Source organism: Anguilla anguilla, chromosome 2, assembly GCF_013347855.1.
Source record: "Anguilla anguilla isolate fAngAng1 chromosome 2, fAngAng1.pri, whole genome shotgun sequence".
Classification (NCBI taxonomy): domain Eukaryota; kingdom Metazoa; phylum Chordata; class Actinopteri; order Anguilliformes; family Anguillidae; genus Anguilla; species Anguilla anguilla.
This window is the reverse complement of record NC_049202.1, coordinates 41,444,937-41,462,070: the sequence shown is the minus strand read 5'-3', so window position 1 is coordinate 41,462,070 and position 17,134 is coordinate 41,444,937. Positions and strand designations below refer to the sequence as shown.

At 39.5% G+C, this 17,134-nt stretch overlaps 1 protein-coding gene across 3 annotated transcripts; it reads left to right on the top strand.

The window, feature by feature from the left end:
- The first annotated feature begins 7,153 nt into the window (after positions 1–7,153).
- LOC118221559 (fibroblast growth factor 21-like) lies at positions 7,154–16,147 on the top strand. 3 transcript variants are annotated; one of them, XM_035406752.1, is made up of 5 exons: positions 7,154–7,314; positions 8,144–8,205; positions 14,262–14,339; positions 14,968–15,071; positions 15,378–16,147. In XM_035406752.1, the coding sequence occupies exons 1-5, from the start codon at positions 7,289–7,291 to the stop codon at positions 15,681–15,683; spliced, it is 576 nt and encodes a 191-aa protein (XP_035262643.1). In that variant the 5' UTR covers positions 7,154–7,288; the 3' UTR covers positions 15,684–16,147. The 3 variants fall into 3 exon arrangements, with proteins under 3 accessions (XP_035262643.1, XP_035262644.1, XP_035262642.1); XM_035406753.1 differs by lacking the exons at positions 7,154–7,314; positions 8,144–8,205 and adding an exon at positions 8,218–8,272; XM_035406751.1 differs by lacking the exons at positions 7,154–7,314; positions 8,144–8,205 and adding an exon at positions 13,951–14,089.
- The last annotated feature ends 987 nt before the right edge of the window (positions 16,148–17,134 follow it).

Sequence of the window (17,134 nt, the reverse complement as noted above, 5' to 3'; positions counted from 1 at the left end):
ACATGTTAGACTATTTCAATTGTGCCGATTCTCAAACCTTGAAGGGTTGAGCAGGTGAATTGGTTCTTAATAAGATAGTAATTACTGTGCTTGGGTCAAGATTTTAATTACTTAGGTGGAAAAGAGATCCACCTGTACTGTGGTCTTCCTGGACTCATGAGAGCCACTCCAGAAATAGGCCCTCGTGATCATGTGCACACTGTCCAGACAGTTCAATTAGACTAACGAAAAGGGAGGAGGATTGGTTTGGGGAGGGAGGACAAAGCAGAAATGCTCCAAGACAATGACATAAACTTTACCATCTGTTTCAACATAGAAGCATTGAAAGAGAAATGTGCACTATAATTATGTCCTGGCAAAATGTATATAGCCACTAAGCAACATTCATTGATATGCTTGATGATGTATTATTTGTTTGATGTCAAAGGTCATCAAAAGGTTAATTACAATTTAGTAAGTGAAGTGGATTATGTTATGTCTGAGTGTGTGGGCCAGCTATTGGCAGACGTTTGGAGCTTTGTGTATTTTCTAAGTAAATAATGTGAGAGAATTGTTGGCAAAAATCCCCAAGGTCATTTTCTCCAGCCCACAGCTTGTGCTGATCTGCGATTAAAAAATAAACAAAGACGACCAGTAGTATGATGTTATTTTTGCCTTACTGAGTGAATTACAATTTTTCAACACATTGTCACCAGATTGTTTTTGAATTTGCATTTTGGGAATATTCACCTGGATTTACTGGCGCATTGACAAAGAGACATGCAATATAAATCCATCCTGAATTTTTTCTTGCTTCTCATCACTGAAGGTGTAATTCAAATCCTCCCATTTTGTGCAAGTTAGTACAGGAACAGTAATCAGTCCTTTAAGGCTGTGGCGCAATTCGGTCCTTTGAACTAAAAATTGGAAAATGGCTACAATGCACGTAATCACCTGGCTTTGATAGTCAGGAACAGCCTTCCGTTTGAATGTTTCATCAAAACCTCTGTTTTGAGAATCTAGTTTTCCGCTTCACTTTTAATGAATAAAACAATTTTATTAAATACCTGAATATAAAGCTCATAAAAGCTCAAGAGTAAGCTATATTTTCCCGGGTGGTTTAACTTGCAAGTCAGATACGTTAGTGTCTGTAAAGCACTTTATACATGATGGCCTTGATTCAATCAACATTTGTTCTTCACTTTGACTTCTTAGTGCATGCAAGTGTAACTATTTTTATTCACACACTCAGTTTGCAGATTTTGTTTTAGTTTAGCTGTTGAATTTGTGTTTGTTGAAGAAAGAAAAAACTTTCTTTTAAGTGTCAGTCAAAATTAAGGACAAATGTTGATTGAATCACAGCCAGTGACTGGAAAGCAGAGCTGGGTTTTTAGTGATTTTAGGCCCAGGCCTTTCCTTTTGCAATGTTAAACACAGCAGGGTCTCCGCTGATGCTACTGTCTGCAGGTCTCTCAGGAACTGGACTCTGAGACTGAAAGCTGCTGCATACTTTCTGCGTTCCACGTCCGCGGACTTGTACCGGTAGCGCGGACGCGCACGCGGTTCCATTCATATTACAATTTAGGGTCCGCATCGGTCTGGCGTTCCACGCATGCGCACTTCCCGATCTACACTCCATTCCAGTTCCATTACCACAGAGTGAATGCGTAAGTGAATGCGATGATAAGAAAATTTTCGGTTACGCTGACCTATAAAACGCTATTCCAAAAGTAAAATTAGACGTGCTATGCATCGTTAGAAAGCTTATACTCTCACCTACTGAATAAATGAATTTTCAATCAAGACAGACTGTACTAAAAAGGGTGACAACACCGTAAACAACAGGTGTGATATTACGCACAGCTATTTTGGAAGGTACCCAGGCATCACAAATGCGCGTGTATTTCACAACCGGATTGTCCAAGATAATATATGACCACTCAGTCTCAAAAGGGACATCTCTACGCGTAAAACCAATGGGAAGGTTGTATATTTATTCAATATTTAGTCCCAGATATTGACTGTAGAATGACATGGTATCATTTTTTTAAACTTTATTTAGTTATTCAGTGAGCAGCGTTTTCACTGCTGTATTGGCATATCTTAAGGCTATTGACGGGTTTGTTGCTGTGAAGGAATACGATTTTTGAGTGGTGAAAGAATATTTTTATGAATACCCATATAGACAATATAAATGTGGGTAACGGTGGATCTCCTCACACTACCTCTCTTCAAAACAAGCATCCATTTTGTTATCTGGAGCATGCACAGTCGGCGCGCTTGCTATGCGTACAGTCCGCGCGGTCACAAATCATGGGCGTATGACGACATTTACGTCACATAGACCAAAGTTGACCCTCGCGGACACACGGACGCGGAAAGTATGAATTAGCCTTGAGCGTAAGAGGAACTTTTGATACGACAACGTTACATGTATATACACTTTGTACAATTACTGTTTTCTTATATTTAAATATGTTCATTAAGTTCCAAGGTAAAGATTCATACTTTTCTAATAAGAATTTCCATTTGATGTAAAGCATTTCATTTATAAACATGAGAGCAGGAGGTCTGACATGGTACATCGGCTCTCTTAAGATCTACTTCTGATTGACAGCACACTGATGCACCACTGATTGGTTTAAAGAAAATGCTGTCATTACTTAAGTAAGCAAGGACAGCCCAGTCCTAAACAGAGCCCACTGTACTCAAGGACTTTAATGCCGTATTTCTGGAGATGAGTGAGAGGTATTGAGAGGCTTGAGAGGTGTCCAAAGTGTGAAAAATGGCAGGGATTCCTTACCAAAACTGACTGTCTTGTCACTTCTACGTGTGAGAAGGATGTCCATAAACTACGTACCTATCATACATGCGTCAATATGTACGTCACTTATGCTGAGTTCCAGACAACTCGGAAAGTCGGAATTTCCAACCTCCAACTTGGAAAAGTGCAATGGAATGCCACTTGATGTCAGAATTCTAGGAAACTTTAACTCAGGCTTAAATGTAATAAATGTAACATTTCACTCTTTGTACTTTTGGTCAAATTGCAAGTGAATGGTCTGTCCTGGAAATTTCATGGTAGTGTGTAATCATAGACAAGGAATTTAGGTTGTTTGTATTAAAAATGATTCATCTATCTCAAGTAATATTCTCTGAATTGAGCCAAATACGAAAACCGTTAATTATTTCCCCACTCTCAGCAATGCCAGAAATGCCATTCAGTAGGACTTCTCTGAACAGCATGCAAAAATGAACGGGCTGTGATGTCAACAGGGTCGCTATGCGATGACGTCAAAGATGCATATAAAACATAGATCTAAGTGCAGTACACATGAAGGACAACATAGTTTTTTTCTCCGATGTTCCAAACAACAGATCAGATTAAGCATACGGAAGCATTGAACTAACTACATAGTTTTGCTTTTGTAGCAAAAACAGACCGTTTACCCACCTGTCAATCACAAAATATGTCATAAATGCACACTCAAAAGATGTTAAAATCGCTTTTAAAAAGACTTGCGGAATCTTGGACCATAGGCATTCCAAATATGTTACTCAAACAAGTAGAGCCTCTAGTACATTTAGTGGTACAGGCTATTTGAAGCTCATTCCCATTCATTGCTGAGGTCAGCTTATTTTTGCAGAGCTGATGACAGAAGTAGGCTACTACGAGTTTACGTCTTACTTCTGCTTTCGCTTCTGGTATTAATCCATAGACATTCATATTTCGGACGTATGATAGGCGACATACTTATTGACGACGTATAGCCTATATCAGATGTTTAAAATTTTAGGCGAATTTCTCATTTACGCTGCCATAATACGGCCGCCAATATGCGTTCCATCCATGCCTTTGCCGCCAATCCCATTCAAATATTTACGTGTACTGATGGCGACGAGATGGTTGGCTGCGTCTTATCCATAGTCTTATCCTTGGTCAGGGAATCTTAGAACTAGCACATTTCACCCGCCATAGAAATAGGACATGACTTCTAAAATCACCCAATAGCCTTTGTGACACGTTGCTGAGAGACAGAAATGCAACCCTACTCAGTTTTAGCCTAGGCTAGCCTATATGACAACAGAGGAAGAGGCAAGTCATCCACCACATGAATCAGACGCGTAGGAACTGTAAATTGCTAAGACATGCACATGATGCACTGAGTGTTTCCGATAATTTTTCTTGCAAAACAGCTTCAAAGTAAGTGAATTCTTATGAATTCTAATAACTTGTGAAAGGAAAATGAGAGGTAGACTGTTAGACAGTAGCATAGAATTTGTATTGTCAGGGTTTTATGTATAATTTAGGAATAACTGATAAAAATAATGAATTGATTCCATAGTACTTTTTAGTGCTTGCAAATTTAAGTATTCATTTGTCATGCAAGTAAGGCTCAGAATGTAATTTAATAAATTTGAGATCTGAAATCAGCACATAATTTAACTTTCTCGCAAATTAGCATAAAGAAAGATAATGTAAATCAGGTTTTTACTTTGAAAGTGTGGATGGTATTTACTCAGGTCCACACAAAAAAATGGGGGGGTGGGGGGGTGCGGGGGGGGGAGATTTCAGGAGCCCTGTCACTGGATATGGCCCAAGAGAAGGCAGTAATATTGGCAAAGCATGGGTGTTTGTGTGTTTTAATTAAACACCCCCTCGCATTACAACTGTTACCCCCATACACGCATACGCAAATGTCACATGGTGTTTCTCATTTACACAACTCTGGTTGTTATTCGACAATTTGTTGTAAATGTTTTTCACCATTTCCATATGACTTATCCTTTTAAATGCTATACATTTCAGTGAGATTACCTTGTACAATACTAGCAGAAAGGCTGTTTCAGGAAGATCAGAATACATATATATGCCATGTCACCTGCTTGTCATGTGACAACCTAGCACTGGTCAAGCAGTGCCGTGAACATAACATTAAACTATATAAAATGTTGAGTCAGCAGAAAAATTACAAAAATGAAAGAAACAGGGTCCTTCAAGTGGCTCGGGTCCTTCGAGTTGATGAACACTTTCACCAAAAGTTTAACATCCATCCTCAAGAGAAATGTGAACAGGATATTAATCAGCTGCCAAGTCGTTATATATAACATGCATATCTCCATGCCTTCATATGCTGCACATTCTTGCAGGAGTCCTGCACTCCATTTCCTTGTCTGTTTAACACTGGCAATGTTTATGTGTCAAAGGATCAAGGGTCCAACATGTGTTTGCCTTGCTGGATGTTGCGAAATGCAAGATTCTTACATCACTTTCACTAAGAATAATGCCCTGTTTACAATATAGCTCTTTCTTTAAGCTTTTCTCATATGCAATTCCTGTACCTCTGAAGTAGACTAGTCTTCAGGCTTCTGTAGGTAACTCTGTGTTGGTTAATGGCGCCATCAAGTGATCACAATTGGTATCTTCATGATAATAAATTGAGCATTTTCAGTTGAACTCCACAGTTGAACTATTGGCTGGTCTTGTTTCTTGTTACAGTTCTACAGTGAAACAGTATACCTTTTTTTAGGATGTGATGGACAGTTCATGTATTTATTGAAAGATTACATTGATAATTACATAATATGTCAAGAAATAAATACAAGGTAAAAAGGACTGTGCCCAATTGAAAGATTTGGATGTATTAAGCCTGATATGTCTCTTCTAGGGTGGCACAGTGGTGCAGTGGGTAGCACTGTCGCCTCACAGCAAGAAGGTTGTGGGTTTGAATCTCAGCTTGGGGCATTTCTGTTTGTGTGGTTTCCTCCCACAGTCCAACAACATGCAGGTAGGCTAATTGGAGACTCTAAATTGCCCATAGGTATGAGTGTGTGAGTGATTGGTGACTGAATGGTATGTGTGCCCTGCGATAGATTGGTGCCCTGTCCAGTGTGTATTCCTGCCTCTCACCTTAAACATTTTTGTGAGAGCTAACTGTATTGCTGTTATCTTCATTGAGTGTCATGTTCATGTTGCAATCATGTAGGTGCCATTACCAAGCTGCTTGCCTTGTGACTTACTAGATAAAAAGAGAGGATGGTTAGTTTTGTTTTTTTATTTACAGATATAAACACTGAGTTAAATAAAAACATTGAGGTGAAAATTGAAATGGTGAGTTAACATCTTAAAACCTACCTGCTTAAGATATTTGGGGTAAACAGCCAGTGTACCAGGCTTCCTGCCTGATCAGGGAAGGTTGGTGTAATCATGGTCTGAAAATAGAAAGAGGCAGTACCATTTGCAGAATGGTACAATTCCATGGCCGTGTGATTTATGAAGGGTACTCAAAAGTGGCATGGCAAAAGTAGATTTTGGCAGGTTGACAGCAGCATTGTGGACCAGTAGCAGTGACTTGGTGGCAAAGGCCAGTAGGCCAGCCAGCAAGGCATTGCGGTAGTCCAGACAAGTTATTGCAAGGACTTGTACAAGTGTCTGGGTAGCTGTTTGGGTAAAGAAGGGGTGAACTCTGCTGATGTTGTGAAGGGAGAATCTGTATTACAGGTGGTTGTCAAAATGTCTTCAGAGAAGCTCAGCAGGACATCTAGGGCCATACCAAGATTCTGAACTGAGTGGACAGGAAACTTTGAATAGTCATCAACAGTTATTGAAGATTCAATACACAAGTAACCCTTTGCCAGTAGGCACAGGAGTTCTGTCTTCCCCAGGTTAAGCTTCATGTGGTGGGAGGACAGCCAGGCTGCAGTGTCAGCCAGGCTTGCAGAGATACGTGCCTGAACTCTGGTTGTCCGAGGGAGAAAATGAGTAAAAGAGTTGTGTCATCAGTATAGCACTGATATGACATGGCATGAGTAGAGATAACTAGACAAAGTTTTACTGGGTAAATAGAGAAACAAAACCAGTACTATTGTACCCATTGCAATGCTATTAATATAACTGTTTGCTTCAAGTGCATTAGAGACTACGTCAATTAGTTTGACTCTTCAGACTTGAGCAGTTTAGTTGACCGGTTTCATTCTTCATCTTGTTGTGTGCCAACAAACAAAAACTAAATAAAGATGTGTTCTGGGTGGTGAGGAACATACCTTTAAGCACCGGGGTTGATTAGTTAACGCAACCCAGGTGCGTGTGCTTTCTCCACCAGCCATCGCAGCTGAGACCAATCTGCTTCTCCGGCGGAATGCTGCACACATACCCTTGTAGAAATGTAAAAACTTGAGCCTCCTAACCAGTGTTGCTTGGTTTTTCCCAAGGTTAACAGGGTTTTTCATTACCTTTGCTATCTGCTTGGGAAAGGGTGAGAGGGGAAAGCTTGCGTCTGCACTCTTCAACATCCTCAGAGAAATTATTATGAAACTGGTTTTCATGAACATGTGGTGAGTATTGCCTTTCACCCTGTCAGCATGTGTAGGCTCTGTCTGCAGCTCCAGTTTTTCAATGTTTAAACTGCCCTTATTTCCAAAGCTTAAAACTCGTTCAAGGTGACTAAAAGGGTTGGATATAATTTGCTTGCGGTGAGGTAGATTACAGTGTTAACATTGTTTATATAAAATATTGTATTATGGTATTAGATGCAAAGGCAAGATGATGAGACTATGGATGCCACACATCAATGGTTACAAACAGTACTAAAATGTATGTGTTGGGGACAATGGGGAGAAATTGTGGGAAAGAGGAACCGGCGACAAGACCATTTTTGGGAAGCACTCAGAAGAAGCTGGATCTGGATAACATAAACGGAGGAAAGCATGGGAAAGAATCTTTCGGCTGACAGATGCTGAGATTAAACTTTTTGCTGGAGAAGAATAACCAGACATGATTTCCCCGAAGTCATGTGTCAGAGAGCAAGTGGAGAAACCCGTCAGAAGACGGGGTGGAGCTGTCACAAAGTGACAAAGTGATTGTCTGCTTTTAGACGCTACTGGTATTTCCTTCGCATACCGACTGCAAATCCAAGGCACAAAACAGAAGGGCCATCCATCAACGCTAATGTTGTCACCACTATTAACAGGAGCAATGCTAGAATAAAGGAGGGAAGGACACTACCAGCAAGAACATTCAATCCTGAAGGATATTTATTGAATCTTGTAACACATATTCAGTACCTCTTTCTGTGTGGTAGAACATGCTCTATCCCCTACTCCATGGTAATATATAGATCACCACTGTAGCTCCCTTCATCCTTATCCCAGCTTTCTATCTCAGGTACTGCCCAGTGGGCATGAACTCTCTGATGTGTGTGAAGATTGCTGCCATTGGGGACCTTGGTATGTACAGTGGTATGGCAGTTGGGCATGTACATGGTCACTGTCATGGTCGGGCTCCTCGTCCATGGTAGGATCATCTTGCCCTTTGTCTTTTTTTGCTGTCACCAGGAAAAACACTTTCATTTGCTACTCTGGTGTCTTCCAGGCCTGGGCCATTTCTGGCTGCTTTCTGTCTGCCCACAAGCCCATCTTTCGCCCCTCTGCTCCCTTATGTGTCTGTTATTGTTCGCTTTCTTTTCGGCATCTCTGTAATCAGTTGTTTCATCTTTTTTGCTCTGTTTTGCATACAGATTGCGTACATCCATTTCTTCATGTTGACAAATGGAATGACACATCTCATGACTGCCCCATTTCTGCTATTTTCAAAACACTGTCAGTATACACAAGCTTCAGCTTGTAAACCCTGCTAAGTGTTCACTGTGGCTGTTTATGTACTGTGTTCACTCACAAGGTTCAAAACAAATTTGAAAGGATTTCCCTGGATTTGTTCAGGCAATAAAAATTGGGCAGTTGTTGCAGGTCAATTTGTCAAAAATAGAACAAATAGAATATAAACAGCGTTGATGAGCCCCAGCTGCACTAACTGGCTTCCCCCATTACAGTACATGTAATTATATTGGGCCAAAAATGTTTTTTTAGAAAGTTTTTGTAAAAAAAAAAATCTTATTTGAACATTCAGCCATGCTCAGTTTTATGAATTTATTTGCACTATGCATCATATATCTTTACCGTAAGACCTTCTACCAAATTCACTTCTGTATGTTGGCAAAGAAGGCTCATTATGAGCGTTCTTTTCCCCAGCTTCTAGTGCTTTTACCTCCACAGCTTCTAGACACAAGTACAATGAAGGATGGGCATGATTTTAAAAAAAAAGTCTTTTTTGATAGAACATGTCTTTAAAGTAGATCAGTGGGTTTGATTGAATCTAGGGGAGTGACACATACCTTATGTTATAAAAACCTGTTAATTATGTTATTAAAACTGTTATTATATTATTTGTTATACAGTTAGAGCAATCAGATCAGTTTGTGTGTAGTTTTGGTCAATGTAGGTGACTCCTTTGGGGCTGCATTTGTGGACTTCCTGTCTTGGGCATGCTGGCCTAGCTTGATGGGAACCTCTCGGCACGATGAATTACAGCCGTCCCCTTTGCTCCACAAATTGTATATATTCAACCCTCTTAAATGCTCACATTCACCCTGGCCTTTTCCGCTCAACCATCACTCCTGCTCCCCCGAGCCCATACGCCTTCAGCCTTTCTACGGGAAAGAACCGGGGTACTACACCCTTCCTGCCCCCAACAACTATGTGAGTGCAAAGGAATATGTAGCCAAATATTCAGGGAAATAAAGGGATTAGGAGGGAGAGTGTGAGAATTTACAAAAGAGAAAAAAGTACAGGGAGTGACGAAATGGGAGATTTGATAGGAAGGTAAAAGGGAAAGCCTGAACTGGAGGCCATTGGGGAAATGTAGTTTTTGAGGCTTTTGTGTCAGTCTTTCCCACTCAGATCTTAACACTCCCTCACTGTCAAGAGACAGTGAGAGGGTGAGACTGTGCTGACAGGAGAGGGACAGAGATTGTGGCAGTTAAACTGAGGAAGATGAGTGGAAAGAGTGAGCTTGGGATGAAGGGAGTAAAAGAGGTGAGAGCCATCACACTGACAAATACCTCAGGCGTGAGATCCCTTCATGCAACATGCTCTGAGAGAGCTTTGAATATGACAGTAAAATCCAAATATTATGAACTAGGTCCCAATAGAGTTAACAGCAAAGGAAACTAAATAAAATCACACAGACACACACACACACACACATAGAGACACACACACGCACACATACAAAAGTGACAAAAGCACATATGGAAAAACACACCATCAACATAATAGTGACATAACCTAAATCTGCAGCAAATTCAATGGAAGTGAAGAGGTGGAGAAGAGGGACCGAGGGACAGAGGGAAGCAGATGGCTAAAAAGACGTCATCACCCAGGCGTGCCAGGGGCATGGGAGGAAATACAAGCAGAACAGATGTCATTGTGTGGATCTCACGACACCAGAGAGAAATACAAATTGATTGGATGCCTGCAAGTCCTCTTGTTAAACTGCCTGTCTTCCCTCGAATGATATCTGTGAAATTTTGTTAACCTCATTCACACACACACACACACACACAAGTGATATACATAAAGTTGATTTGTTACACTCAACCTATTCCTATCACATTAGTAATACAGAATTTAGTAATACTGTTGAACTAAAAATGAATTGACTATACAAAGCAATGATACGCATTTTTAAAATAAACAGTTTTATTTAAAAAAAGTGAACGTAGTCTTATTGTTCACTTACACAAATTATATACTTATTTTTGCATCTGGGAATTTTGATATTTTGGGCTATGCATCAGTGCTCAGATTCTGGTCTGGCTTTCACAGTGTAATGCCTGCTATACTTCCAGGTGAGCGCAGCACACTCTGTAGGTGAGATGAACGTTCTGTGTGGGAGACGTCGGTAGGCCCAGCATAAGCACGCTCATTCGTTCAGATGCAGTACACTGGTGCTGCCTGCTGGGGGCATCCGCCCCAAGTTTTGAACCTTGGAAAAATTCAAACATAGCCATAACTGACACTTCAGTCATTGGGCTGGATTCTGTTAATATACCTTTTATAAACCTATGCAGCACCACACTGGGGTTTTAGTCAGATCTACTGGATCAAGGGATCTGTTTTCATAAATAGTGTTTGTGTACATTTCAATTGCTCAATGCTGTGGGCAATGTTTATGCTACTGTGTGTCAGCGCCAAGAAATGTGAGAATGTCTGTTTGGACGTTCTGTTTAAAAGCACTTATCTGCAGCTGTTTTTGCAAAAGTCCTCTATGAAACTTTTGGGAATTGGGTTAAGTCATGATTCCAGCATGTAACAATTGTAAATTGTGTGTGATGTCAAAAGACATCCGTGCACCAGCATCGTCAGGCTGCATGTTTACATTGCTAGGATGACAGTCGTTGGTGTTTTTTTGTTTTGTTTTTTTTGGCAGCACTTGACTTGAGTATTGAGTTTTATGTATAACACAATTTATGTTATGGAGTGATTTGTGGGGAGTTGAGGCTACTGCTGCTGATGGTGGTACCATTGGATGTAGTTTTGAAGCCTGAGCCTTGACCCATATGTCCTACCGCCGAGTCAGGTGATGCCGTTGTACAACTCTTTGGGACGTGCGATTGGATTTGAAGTGGTCGACCCTGGCGTTGATGGTTGTGCTCCATGTTTGAGGGACCATGGTTGTTGCCTTGAGGTCCCCTCTGAAGGGTCTCTTTCAGATGGTCCTTGTACCTCTGCTTTTGACCTCCAGTATTGCTGGTATGAAATCTGCCTTGGGAGATAGCATCCAGCAGAGTTACCATCTTAGCAGGATTGCTTCTACACTGGATGTCTGTGTGGGTTTGAGGATGCCTGTGTGTGACATTTGGTCCTTCCAGATGACCCCTAGGATGCACTACAGATACTTGATGTTAAACGCTTCCAGTCAAGGTATGTGACATCAGTATAGCAGTAACGTAACATATAGTAGGGTGGATACGCAGACCGCTTGGTGAACTGCTACCTTTGTTGAAACATTCTCTACCGTAGGAAGGGGAGGGGCTTGGATATTGTCATTGATTCGGCAGTTTGGTGTTAAGATACTTCTGAGGTAGCAGAACCTCTGAACCACCTTTAAGGGGGTGCCATGAATGCTAAAAGCTGGGTGAGTACATGGGTGGGTGGGGGTGGGGGGTGTTCTGAAGTCTGAACAACGATTAATGTTTTCTGAGTATTTATTTGAAGGCTAGTCGCTCCGTAACCTGTAGATACTGGACACAGTGCATGCTGCATTGCAGGAGGGCTATGAACTAGAAGGGTACGATCATCAGCGTATTGAACCTTGTGTACATGGGTGATTAACATTTTGGTAAAGGCTTGAAGGCCGCAAATGTCGAGAAGATTGCCATCAAGGCAAAACTGAAGCTAGACCCCATCATTACCGCAGACGGATTTCTGAGCAAGCCGAGTTACTGCTGCCTGGATAGGTTGAAAATGATCAGCACCAGTACACACCACTGGTTCTGTATAAGGAAGGGTGGAGATTTTTGTCCACTGATGGGAACACAAGCCTGCATGCCATCATATAACTATTTCAGAATGTTCAGGAACTTGGCTGGTACCCCATACTTTGCAAGAATGCTCCAGAGTACCTGGCAGTACTCTGTCAAATGCTTTTGTTGGGTCTATGAAAGCAATTTTTTCAGGTCCTAGTTTTATTCTCTAGCATTTTTCTGGGCCTGTCTTGCTGATGGTTCAAACTTTTCTGAATTTTGAGAGAATATTTTCTGTAATGTGTCAGGTGGAATGTCATGGCCAGTGTGAATAACAATGATGAATACATCCTTCCAGGTTTCAGGAACAATTTCCTGGGCCGATGTTGCTTTGATGAGTTGGTGTAAGTTCTTTGTTAGAAGGAACCCGCCTTTCTTTAGAGCTTAAGCAGGGATTCCATCTGGACCAGCAGTCTTATCATTTTTGAGGCACTGTACAGCTGCAGGGACCTCAGTGAATCCAGGCAGGACATCAAGCTCCTGCACTGTTGGGAGGTTTGGGAATTCACCAATGACAGAGAGATCTGAGGGGTTTTGCTGATTGAGGAGCGTGTTAAAATGTTTGGCCCAGCTTTGGAGGATTTGCTGTTCATCCTTGTACTGTGCCATCTGTGGATCTTACAAGGGTGATGGTGTGTCTTTGCGTCTATTTGGATTGTAAAAGTTGGTTGGGATATGCCCCTACTGTCCATACTTAAATCTGTGCCTATGAAATAAATTACCAATAGCTGTAAGCTGGATCTCATTAGAATATTTTTTTTTCTGTCAGCTTTTTGAATAGAGGCTTTTTTTCTGGCAATACTTCCAAAAAGCCTATTTGGATGGAGGTGGCATCTGATGGTAGATTTAAATACTTCTGTCACTGAGATGAACCCAAGTTTTGTTAATCGCTAACTGTGGCCCTTGAATTTTGCCCCCAAAACCATCTACTCTTATCAGGCAAGAGAGACGTGGGTTTCACTGGCTTTAAACTGTTTATTTATTCATCTCATGGTGAAAAGGATAACAGCAATAAATTAAAAATATCAAAGAAGAGGAAAGGATATCCTAAAATGGACAGAAGTACGCATCCGATTTCATCATTTCTATTTAATGTTCACAATGTTTACTTTCCTAGTTTTTGTTTTCCCTTGATTTGAATTACTCACCCCTGTCTTCTTTTGTGAGTCACACTCCCCAGTCAAACAACTTCTCTATATAAGGACCTCGATCACGACAGTGTGTTTTAAGAACTACAGATTCAACTTGTCCAGATACAGTGGATTACATTTTATTATTTAATTACTTATTTATCTATTTATTTATTTATAACTTAGCTAAATTATTTAATGTTCACTCAAGTTTTTTTATTTTTTTTACATTTTGATATTTTCATATTATGTATTTTTGTACTCAATGAATATACCTTAAACCCACGCATGAGGAATTAGTGAAATCATTGAATTTTTATCAAGATTCTTGTATCTTTTTTTAAAATTAATAATTCATTCATTCATTTATATATATATATATATATATTTTTTTTTTTTAATTAGTTTTTACTCCTTCTCTGGCCTTTTTCCAATTCAACTTATTTTCCTGCACATTTCTTGCCTCTCTCCTTTGCTCAATGTCCTCTTACATCTCTTATATCTCTGTTTCTCTCCTCCTCCTGCTCCTCCTTCCCAACTCTGACACATTTTATCTCCCCGACTCCAACCCTCTGCTCTCTTTCAATGATCAAGTCAGAGAGCGGCATCTTTACACAGGTATTTTCTTAATTCATATTAATAGTGTTTAATGTTATGTTCTGCTTTTCAGAAGTACAACCAAAAGTAGCAATATTGTAGCAATAACAGTAGGAGTATGACTTATAGGTTAGTATGTAACATCATTATATATTTTTGTATGTTTTAAGTAATCTTTGCTCTTTTGATTCAGAGAATAAAAGACAAGGTCTGTTCCTGGAGATGGGCACTGATGGCACAGTGAGGGGGACCCCAGAACAAACTGCAAACAGTGAGTCTGTTTTAGTATACACAGACAGACAGATATTTTAAGCAAATCATAGCTGCTGACTAGTCGTGTTATTGCTGATCCGTGTTTCGTTTTCAGACAGTATTGATTAGTCAGGTATGTGGGGGTATGTCAAGGCTCTTATAGGCTATCATAAATCGAAGCTTTCTTCCTTTTTTTATCAAAATTGATAGTTGCTCTGTATTACTTATTCCTCGGGTGTGTTGAGTATTAATCACAATTTTTATGAGATTAACCTCAATAGGTTCTGAGTGATTCTGTGACGCTGTATTCACTGAGTAGTGTATGCATCACTTAAAATCCCCCCTTTCATGGCACTCATGTTACATGTACCCCCATTCCAGCACTTTTTATCATTAGTATTTTTGTCCTAATATTGTAGCTTGTTCTTCCCCCTAGTTTGACTTGACATGAGTTAGGTCAGAATAATGTTCACTGTGTGAGCTAAACTGTGTTCTTGGCTATAAATAACTGTACAAAATGAGTATTGTACCTCATCAAACCTGTGTTTTGTAGTTGTCCAATGACCATGATATGCACTTTTGTAAGTCGCTTTGGATGAAAGTGTCTGCTAAATAAATGTAATGCAATATATTGTAATACATCCCAGGTGTGCTGGAGCTGAGGTCTGTGCGAGCTGGTGAAACGGTCATTAGGGGAGTATTGTCATCTCTTTACCTGTGTGTGGACAGAACTGGACGTCTGAGGGGAGAGGTGAGACATGAAACCTTCTGTGTTCACATCCCAGTTTTTGTATGTGGTTTTGAACTGGGGCATAATTGTATAATTGCAACAAGAGTATACTGCTCTCCTGTCATTTTTTGTTGAAATGGAATGAATATTGACAGGCGTAGTTTACATTTGAAGCAGCACAACACAGTGCTAAAAATCTAATAAACATTGATATACATCTTGCAATGTGGTTACATCTGTTAGTTTCCTACTGGAAATAGTACCATTAATATGCATGCTGGAAGCCATCATCAGCATAAATCTGAAATAATGTCTTTAATTCATTAGAGGTTGTACATGGAGGCAGACTGCACCTTCAACGAGTCGCTGCTGGATGGATACACTCTTTTCTTGTCCAAGCATCATGGATTTCCTGTGTCGCTGGCACCGAAGCTGCTTCGGGATAAACAATTCCCTCCTTTCTCCCAGTTTCAACCTCTAAGAAATCTGCTGTCTTCGGGGAAGGAGAAAGAAGAAAGACAGAACGAAAATGCAAAGCCAGAGCAACAGCGTCTGGATATTGACTCTGAGGATCCCTTCGGAATGGGTCTCCAGGTCTCTGTGCGTAGTCCGGGATTCCACAGTATGGAATGAGGCACAGATCCGAGGGTCATTGCATGCCCTTATCTGTTTACCAGAAATGTATTTTCCCGAAAAAGAAAATGTGATGATGTAGCAACCCGTTTGTGCTACTAGCTAAGATTTGTATTGTTAAAGGATATGGTTGTTGAGGTAATTCAGAAACGTACTGCGAGTCCAGTGTGTCTTAGTTTATCTTGAATTGTAAATATTGCAGATTATTGCTCAAGAACCTTCTGCTCTTGCAGTTGTGGGGCTGTGAGTTTGCCAAGCAGAGGACTTTAAGGCGAAATATTCTGTGGTATGTTCTCGGATCTCTTGTTATTTGAGCTGCAGTTATTTTATATCCTAATTTATTATGTTAAATATTTTTATATTTAACATTTATCACTCTTAGCATTGCAGTATTTGTGTTATTGTGTCATGTTTTCATATTACTTATTTAATCTTATTTAAATTAAGAGATTGTGAGCCATATTTGAATGGATGACATTTTAAATAATAATAATAATTTGAGTTATTCTGTTGTTAATTTTTTACTTTTAAGTCTGTCCTTTTTAATTTAATTTACAATAACCATATAATGATATTTTCCAACATTTGATTTTGTTGATTTTGTAATTAATACATTTTTAACAAATTTTCTTTTCGTGAAGTTATCATAGCCAAATGCAGGTGTTTGTAGCTTGTAGGACAATGATCAAGTATGTTCCCACCAGTGTTAAAAATCAAATCTACGCCCTTTGTGGTAATTTACCTAAGTAATGATGGGTCAAATAAATGAATGAAAATGCACATATATATATGCACAATTTTATCAAATTAATTTTAGCAGTAAAGTTCTTATTCTTATATAAATAAAGTATTATTATTATTATTATTATTATTATTATTATTATTATTGTTATTATTATTATTATTATTATTATTGTTATTATTATTATTATATGAAGGCAATAATTGCCCCATCTTGAGGACTGAAGGCTGAATAGTGTTTTCATGGCTAGCAATGAACATGACCACTTGTAAGTCTATATTACCAAAACAGATTCATTATTTTGTTTGCATTCATATCTACTTGCTTGACTTTGTTCATGCTACACTAGAAAATAACAATATTTCTTCCTTTTTATGAAAGTTGTTTTGGTCATTTTTGTAATGCTAGCAATCTAGTTTTCAAGACCACCAGTTTCAAGTTCAATAACAAGTCAAGCTATTTATATCACATAGCATGAAGCAAAAGATGGTAATCAATAGCTCTATAACAATAAGCCACTAAATCAGGTAAATACATGAGTGACAGAAAAATGTCAGTCTAACTCACCTGGACAACAAACATTTTATCTTATTTCTGAATTGCAAGTCATTAAGATTTGTTTTTTCTTCTAAATCTGTGGTCTGCTATGCTTCCTCATGACTATAGGTATAGAGGCTGCAAGGTTGCTGTACATGTACCTTTCTGGAAC